We start from the raw sequence: 9,450 nt of genomic DNA on the forward strand, positions 1-9,450 counted from the left end.
TCTGGGGATATCAATGCTGCTGCTGCTGCTAAGTCGCATCAGTCGTGTCCAACTCTGTGGAACCCCATAGACGGCAGCCCACCAGGCTCCCCCTCCCTGGGATTCTCCAGGCAAGAACACTAGAGTGGGTTGCCAGTTCCTTCTCCAATGCATGAAAGTGAAAAGTGAAAGTGAAGTCGCTCAGTCATGTCCGACTCTTAGCGACCCCATGGACTGCAGCCTACCAGGCTCCTCCTCTGTCCATGGGATTTTCCAGGCAAGAGCACTGGAGTGGGGTGCCATCGCCTTCTCCGGGGGACATCAATACCTGGTTGTAATACCTGGTTGTAAACCATTGGTGGCTCTGTATTGAGCTACATCACACTGGAAGGAGAAGGATATTCAAATAATTCTAATTGAAGGACTTTTATATTTTTTGATAAGTGATATAAACTATTCTTTAAGAAGCATTAGCTAGTTATTGAATAGCATTCTAAATGGCTGGAAAATTTTACCACATGTGATAAATCTAGCCCTGGTAAATTCAAAAAAAAAAAAATTGAAATCATTCCAAGCATCTTTTCTGACCACAATGCAGTAAGATTAGATCTCAATCACAGGAGAGAAACTAGTAAAAATTCCAAATTATGGAGGCTGAACAACATGCTGCTGAATAACCAACAAATCATGAAAGAAATCAAAAAAGAAATCAAAATATGCATAGAAATGAATTAAAATGAAAACACAACAACCCCAAACCTGTGAGACACTGTAAAAGCAGTGCCAAAGGGAAGGTTCATAGCACTACAGGCATACCTCAAGAAACAAGAAAAAAGTCAAATAAATAACCTAACTCTACACCTAAAGCAACTAGAAAAGGATGAAGTGAAGAACCCCAGGGTTAGTAGAAGGAAAGAAATCTTAAAAATTCGGGCAGAAATAAATGCAAAAGAAACAAAAGAGACCATAGCAAAAATCAACAAAGCCAAAAGGTGGTTCTTTGAGAGGATAAATAAAATTGATAAAACATTAGCCAGATTCATCAAGAAACAAAGGGAGAAAAATCAAATCAATAAAATTAGAAATGAAAATGGGGAGATCATAACAGAAGTTTTAACTTTAGAATGACCTTTACTTTCATCTCTACATTACATGCTTTTTTTTATTCTTAAGAGATGCCAGGGTTAGATAAGTAGTTTTATGAAAAAAATCTCAAGAAGCAATTACAACTTTCGCTTTGGAAAAGAATAGACTCTCTGGTAAGAGGATTGGACTTTGGCTGATCTTCCTCTTATGCACAAGGTGAGCCCAGTAAATATAGATTAATTACTAACCTAGGGATTTCTCCTGCAAGATGCTGAAATCTAATATTAATTAAATGCTTACTTTGATCTTAGCCCCACCTTCATATCCAAGTATTTTAAAAGGCTGCCATTTCAATGTTGCCTGACTAAGGTCTGGACTCAATTGCTCTGAGGTAAGAGTTAATAGTTTCATGGAAACCAAATAGAACATTTCCCATACACTATAATGTTTTCTTTAGGCATCACTCTAAGATTATTAGAAACTATCTGCAGGTTTAAGAAGGATAAATTTGTACATTCAGTTCTCAGAAAAGGGATACTTTAGCATGAAATAGGAAACGTAGGGGAATCTAGTATTAGTTTATGGGTGCTTGAATGAATTTACTAAAGAGAGAAAGGGCATGAAAAAAAAGCTGATGGTTGAAAGATCTAGCTTAGTATTCATGATGAGTAATTTTTAGACTTTAATGTCTAAGGTATGTATTACTAATGAAAAGTATGGATTGCCCTCTGAATATGTTTTCCTTTTTTCTCCCCCTCTGAATATTTTTAAGGCAAGAGTTAACCTTTTTGTATGGAAAAAGGTGTGGGTAGAGGTTTTTGCATCCTTAGAGGGAGATTAAAATATATTGAATTATTTCTTTTTATTATTATTATTTTCTAAGCTCCCTTCTCCCTTCTTTACTCCATAGGCATGGTCATATGCTGTCATAGTGCTCAAAAGATAAAAGCTATTTTTTTTTAATAGACAAGCAGCGTTTCTTAAAGAAATTCCCTTAAAAGATTTTACCATGGTCCTATCAGAGACCACTGGACTGAATCACAGAAGCAGAATAGGATTGTGTCTACATGTCAGAAACTTAGATCGCATCATGCAATAATGAGCATGTTACATTTAGAGCTGAAGGTATCAGGTTTTTATGTTTCTCTGTCATTTCTGATCTTGTGCAGTTGTTTCTTTCCTCTAATTCTTTACTCCCCTATAGCACTAGCAGAGTAGAGAGTAGATGTCCCTTGTGCCTGATCCTTTGATTTCTGTTTACCTCTGCACAAACTGACACCACTACTCAAAAGGATGTATCTCTATTAATCAAAATAAGTAGCTGTCCTGGCATCTGACAGCTTTAAATTTAGACCCTTCATGCAATATTCCAGGAAGCCAGCTGTACTTATTGTTTCCAGACCACTGACCACACCTTTCAGCCAGTTCAGTTCAGTCACTCAGTTGTGTCCAACTCTTTTGAGACCCCATGGACTGCAGCACGCCAGGCTTCCTTGTCCATCACCAACTCCTGGAGCATACTCAAACTCATGTCCGTCGAGTCAGTGGTCACATCCAGCCATCTCAAACCTTGTCGTCCCCTTCTCCTTCTGCCTTCAATCTTCCCCAGCATCAGGGTATACCCTTAACAGTTCGCTTTAGGTAAGTTGGCACCTGGTATTAAAACTAACACTTTATGATTAACTATATGTACATATTTAAATCTTCTGTATCTTACGACGTTTTGACATCTTAACATTTCTAGCTGTGGAGAGACTGCCCCTCCCTGGACTAGTCAGTTATTAGAGATAGCAAAAGTCTCAGCATGTCTTTGATATGAAAACTAAACTATCTGGAATCAGACTTTCTCCCTGTCAATGGTACATACAGTGAATCAGAAAGGATTGGTCCAAGATCTCCTTATCTTCAGTAGTCCTTCTCCCTGATTTTACTTGAAGGCCTCTTTTTACAAGATGTTGCAAGGATCTGAACGGTGTCCAGACTTCTGCGGCTTCTCTCAGAATAATTTCAGGCTTATTGTCCTGAAACATTCCGCTTCTACCAGCTAGCACCTTGCACAGGAACCCTCTTTCTTCTCCTTACCTTTACTCTCCACATGGCATATCAGAGAAAAAATCAACGCCTCGTGCAAAACTTACCCATCCTTCCCCATGGCAGAGACCCAGAGCCGCCACTACAGCGCTCCTCTTACCTTGGCTGGATCTTCCCATACCCTAGCCTCTGCCATGCCAGGTGGGTTGTGTATCTGTACTAGATGATGTTATTTATCTTAGTTCTGGAGGTGGGGTATTCTCTGTCTTAAACAAGAGAAGAGCCTGAACCTGGAGCCATGCAGATACAAGGTTTCATTTTTTTCTTCTAATTTTTAGAAGGATTGTAATTAAAGAAGGAAATGGTAGAAAACTTGAGACTAGGGAATAATGATGATAGTGGTAGAAAGGTTACCTAATGGGGAATGGAATCCAGTATCTTGTATGTGAAAATCAAATCACGCATTACATTAACAAGTAGTCAGTAATGTTAACGCTAATGTTAAAATTAGATACTGGGAACTGATGCAAATAGATTAAATCATGACATGTCATTGTGCTCACAATGTAGATGTTGCCATGTCAAATATTCCACAGTGCAATGCTAAATACATATTTTGATAGTGTGTCACAGTAGTTTTATATATTTGATTCACTGACAAAAGTAACACATACACCTTTGTGCTAAGCCTCTTAGTATTCTAATCCTCTAACAGGATCTATTCCCTACTCTTAAATATTTTCTCTTACACACACACACACACACACACGCACACACACACACACACACACTCACATACACACAGAGAAGCAGCTTGGATCCAAATTGAGGTTCTTTTAGTCACTGAAACTCTGATTGTTTTAGAAATAAAGTTAGTTTACAACAAATCTTTCTGCTCCTTCAGTTTTATTAATATATTTTAACATTCTAGGATCTACTCTAAGAAAGGATCTGGAGTTTGAAAAATGTGCATTCCTTAGACAAAGAGTTCTGAGGCAATGAGAATGATTTACCATTTTGAATATTCTGTAGACTCCAATCTGAGTGTATGTGTGAAATAAATTTCTCTGACCCATATTTTGATTGCAAAGCAGCTTTTCCTTAGGCAATTCTCAGATTATTTGACTATCTCAGTTTTTCAGTGTATTTTCAAAGTGATGATTAAGAGTGGATTTGATACTGTGAGTAGTGCACCTAAAATCTACAATGCGTTTAAGTGAAAAAAAAAAGGATTGTTGGTCAAGATAAAGTTATTGTCTGCCTGCATGAATATTTTTATCCCAACCAGTTATTGCAGAGCTCCATAAACACAGTTTTAATTCTAATATCTTAAATTTGCTTTCACAAGTAAATCTTTCACATATTTAAAAAGGAAGAAGTAGCTGACTTTTATCAAACTTATTGAAAGCTGATATTTGATATTTAGGTAAGGTTTATGCTGGTTTACCCAGGCATTTGTTTGTCTCCTTCTCAGTTGAAAAGGTATATTAAAGTTTCAACACAGGCCAACATAAAATTTCTTTTTACTTTCTTCCTCTGAAATTTGGTCATTTACCTAGTCTATAGTGTAATTACATCTTTAATGAACACTCAGAAAAAGTCTCAGTATTGTTCCTAATAGTTCTGCTTCAGCATAAAGATTAATTCATTCTTAGTACCTCAAAGACTATATATTTATTTAAAAATCCAGATAAAGTATTAGTAACTAGTCTATTTTATAGAAATATACTTCTTCAGTAATTCTGTCACTAAAATGAAGAGATGTACACTACAGAAATGTATACTATAAAACAATGGTAATAATAAAATGTTCTTGAATATATCTAAGAAGTGCACTTTTACATCTCTCAAGAATAAAACATACAAGAGTTCATTCCATCTAGTTCAACTGAGTTTTTTTCCTCTAAATTCAGGAATCTCATTTCCATCTAGAGTTGCCTTTACTTATAAACATAGAGGATAGATAACAATGTAGAAATATAATTGTTAAGGAATTAAAAATAAAAACAAAGCAAGTAGTAATGGATTCCTAGCACAATATAAAATTTTCATAATTTCAGAATGTCAGAAAAACTGTTAATGTTTGGCTGAACAATAATTAAAAAGTGGCTTAGGTCACTATGAAATGATATGAGGCCATTCTAAGTCATAAAATCTCAGTCCACTCAGTGGTGTCAATCAGAAAGATCACAATGATGAAGAATCCAAAGCCTTGCTTGCAGAATACATTTAAGGTGGTACTCATTTGATTTTTATGACCCTAAATTATTCTGTGAGAAAAAAAATGGATCCAAGTACTTAAAATGACCTGTGCCTAAAACATGAACTTCCTTGGCAAAAAAACATCTAACCATACGCCACAGATATTGACCATTAATTAAAGTTAGTAGTACTGCCTTGTTAATTCCTGATGTTCCAACCATTCACAAAGCAGCTTAATTATAATAGCAGCCAAATTATCTAAATTTATTGGCTTCATGCTTATTTTTTATCAGCTTATGAAATCACAAATGGATGCCCATGATGTTAACAATGCAATATTAAATGGCAGAGTGCAATTTAAATTTAATCTACCCATACATATTGATTGCAAGGCAATATGAAGGGTAAGGCACAGTTATCAAACTGAAGAAATTTTCATTCTAAAATAAGATTATAAAATATATACAGAAGATAGTTCAAAATAAAAATAAAGAAAAATTTGAAAACAATACTGTATAAATTATTACATTTATATCTTATATCAGCCTACAGAGATATTGACCTATGATAACTTTTCACAAGTGATGAAACTGAGTTCGTTTATAGATTAATTTTTCTGTCCAATGTACATAGACAATTAATGCCAAAACTGGGATTCAACATGATTCTGAACTGATGTTCTTTCCTTTATCTCACTCTGCTTCTGACATACTATCCATGGTAGGCCTTCCCTAAATTTTGAATTATTAATTAACCTAACAACTTCCTGTCTTTGCAGTTCTAGGAGCTATTATGTGATGTAAACATGGAGATGATTCTTCAAAATTCCACTGACTTCATCCTCTTGGGCCTCATCACACATCCCACATTCCCTGGGTTTATCTTTGCAGTGGTCTTCTCCATCTTTCTGGTGGCTGTAACAGCCAACATGGTCATGATTCTGCTCATTCACACAGACTCCCACCTCCACACGCCCATGTACTTCCTGCTTAGCCAACTGTCCATCATGGACACTGTCTACATCTGCATCACTGTCCCCAAGATGTTGCAAGACCTCTTGTCCAAGGAAAAGACCATCTCCTTTCTGGGCTGTGCACTTCAGATCTTCCTCTACCTGACCCTGATTGGAGGGGAATTCTTCTTGCTGGGCCTCATGGCCTATGACAGGTATGTGGCTGTGTGCAACCCTCTTCGATATCCTCTCCTCATGAACCGCAGGATTTGCTTGTTTATGGTGGTGGGTTCCTGGGTTGGTGGCTCCTTGGATGGGTTCATGCTGACTCCCTTTACCATGAGCTTCCCTTACTGTGGGTCCCGAGAGATCAATCACTTTTTCTGTGAGATCCCAGCAGTACTGAAGCTCTCCTGTATTGACACATCACTCTACCAGACCCTGATGTATGCCTGCTGCGTGCTGATGCTGCTCATCCCTATATCCATCATCTCTGTTTCCTACACATGCATCCTGCTCACAGTGCATCGGATGAACTCCGCTGAGGGCCGGCGCAAAGCCTTTGCTACCTGTTCATCCCATATTGTGGTGGTGATCATTTTCTATGGGGCAGCCTTCTACACCAATGTGCTGCCCCAATCATATCACACACCAGAGAAAGACAAGGTTGTATCTGCCTTCTACACCATACTCACTCCAATGCTCAACCCACTCATCTACAGCTTGAGAAATAAAGATGTGGCTACAGCTCTAAGGAGAATACAGGGGAGATGCACATACTCCCAGAAAGTCAGAGCAGGAGATGTATCCGAGAAATACTAGAAGGAGCTGGGTACAAACTTTCTTGGTACTGTGGCTACTGGCACACAGTAATTCTAAAAAATATGTTGTTGGTTCCGAAAAATAGTCCCTGTCATTTTCACAATCCTGAATCATACCAGGCAAAATAATTCTTTTGACACCAACACTTAAGAACTATAGCTGAACACAGCCAGTATCTCAGCAACAGCCAATTCACTTGTCTGAATTCACTGACAGACATCTCTCAGAGAGCATTTTCTTCAGGTAGCATTATAAATCATTCCAGTCAGTCCAAACATCCCTTGGAAAGTCCTGAATGAATATTTTTATGTTATATATTTTCATGTATCTTTTGTGTCTGTATTTCTGACAAACTTTTGAATAGAAAATGCGAGGAATAATTTTCATGTCCTTGTTGATTTAAAGTCAAAAGTTCAGTACAAATTAAATATTTTCTGATGGCTATAGTCTATGTGGCACCTCTTTTTAGAAAACTTTTGTAACGATAATTCAATTGGGTTTGGGGTTCAGTATTCTTTGTTATATTTTATAAATGTCTGTGTTCTCTAATCTCTAAATTTAAACTGTTATCATAACTTTATTCATTGTGGAGTTCATTATGTGTCTGGAAATCATTAAATATTTATGATTGATTACATTTGAATTCTATTATTGATAGACATTGCTATAATCCTGTAGTAACTTCCATTTATTCCCTAATAAAATGACTTATGAAACAAAACATGAATAAATCAAGATCTTTTGTTAGTTAAAACAGCTCCCTTGGTCAATTTTCCTATTGTAAAAGTTTCCATCTAGTAGACTGGTACTATTTTCTCTATTAATTATCTTTTGCTTATTTGAGAAGTTTAATAGATACAGGATCCTGATACAATAGAATGTTTATTTTAAAACACCACAGTCACTAAGGACTGTCCATCCATTTACCTACTTAATTTTAACTTCCTTCTTATGTGTAAGGCACTAAAATATGACAAATAAATTTTTATTCACCTGGTGTTTATCTTGTTTTGCAGTCAAAAGCTTATTATGTGCTGGGATCATTTTTGGGTGATTTTGTAATTGACAAAGATTAAGAATAGGTTACTGTATGTCATTGTTAGTGCCAATGCAAAGTGAAAACTGTATCCTTCATAGATGTTCATGTAAGTAAGTCTCATCTCATTAATATGCTAATCCAGGGTTCGTTTTGCCTTGGAAGATTCCCCCAACTTTGATCTTATGCTGAAACAAATAAACAAATAGAAAAGAGATGGAAGAAAGGCTTAAATGGATGAATCTCTTCAAGTAGAAAAACTAACAAAACACTAATGAAAAAACTCAAAGATGATAGAGATGAACAAATTACTATATTCTTGGATTGAAAGAATCAATATATTGAATAAAACTTCAGTTCAGTTCAGTTCAGTCTCTCAGTCGTGTCCGACTCTTTGCGACCCCATGAATCGCAGCACACCAGGCCTCCTGTCCATCACCATCTCCCGGAGTTCATGCAAACTTACATCCATCGAGTCGGTGATGCCATCCAGCCATCTCATCCTCAGTCGTCCCCTTCTCCTCCTGCCCCCAATCCCTCCCAGCATCAGAGTCTTTTCCAGTGAGTCAACTCTTCACATGAGGTGGCCAAAGTACTGGAGTTTCAGCTTCAGCATCATTCCTTCCAAAGAAATCCCAGGGCTGATCTCCTTCAAATGGACTGGTTGGATCTCCTTGCAGGCCAAGGGACTCTCAAGAGTCTTCTCCAACACCACACTTCAAAAGCATCAATTCTTCAGCGCTCAGCTTTCTTCACAGTTCAACTCTCACATCCATACATGACCACTGGAAAAACCATAGCCTTGACTAGACAGATCTTTGTTGGCAGAGTAATGTCTCTGCTTTTGAATATGCTATCTAGGTTGGTCATAACTTTCCTTCCAAGGAGTAAGCGTCTTTTAATTTCATGGCTGCAATCACCATCTGCAGTGATTTGGGAGCCCCCCAAAATAAAGTCTGACACTGTTTCCACTGTTTCCCCATCTATTTCCCATGAAGTGATGGGACCAGATGCCATGATCTTCGTTTTCTGAATGTTGAGTTTTAAGCCAACTTTTTCACTCTCCTTCTTAACTTTCATCAAGAGGCTTTTTAGTTCCCCTTCACTTTCTGCCATAAGGGTGTTGTCATCTGCATATCTGAGGTTATTGGTATTTCTCCTGGCAATGTTGATTCCAGCTTGTGCTTCTTCCAGCCCACCGTTTCTCATGATGTACTCTGCATAGAAGTTAAATAAGCAGCATGACAATATACAGCCTTCACGTACTCCTTTTCCTATTTGGAACCAGTCTGTTGTTCCACTTATTTGAGTCTAAATGATTTGAGTCTTCTCCCTTTTTTTC

At 37.3% G+C, this 9,450-nt stretch overlaps 1 protein-coding gene across 1 annotated transcript; it reads left to right on the forward strand.

Annotated features, from left to right (window-relative positions):
- The first annotated feature begins 6,103 nt into the window (after positions 1-6,103).
- Positions 6,104-7,072, forward strand: LOC128050707 (olfactory receptor 2T2). Its single transcript, XM_052643041.1, has one exon. It carries the CDS (start codon positions 6,104-6,106, stop codon positions 7,070-7,072), a length of 969 nt encoding a protein of 322 aa, XP_052499001.1.
- Positions 7,073-9,450: the final 2,378 nt, after the last annotated feature.

This window comes from Budorcas taxicolor, chromosome 7, assembly GCF_023091745.1.
Source record: "Budorcas taxicolor isolate Tak-1 chromosome 7, Takin1.1, whole genome shotgun sequence".
Taxonomy (NCBI): Eukaryota; Metazoa; Chordata; class Mammalia; order Artiodactyla; family Bovidae; genus Budorcas; species Budorcas taxicolor.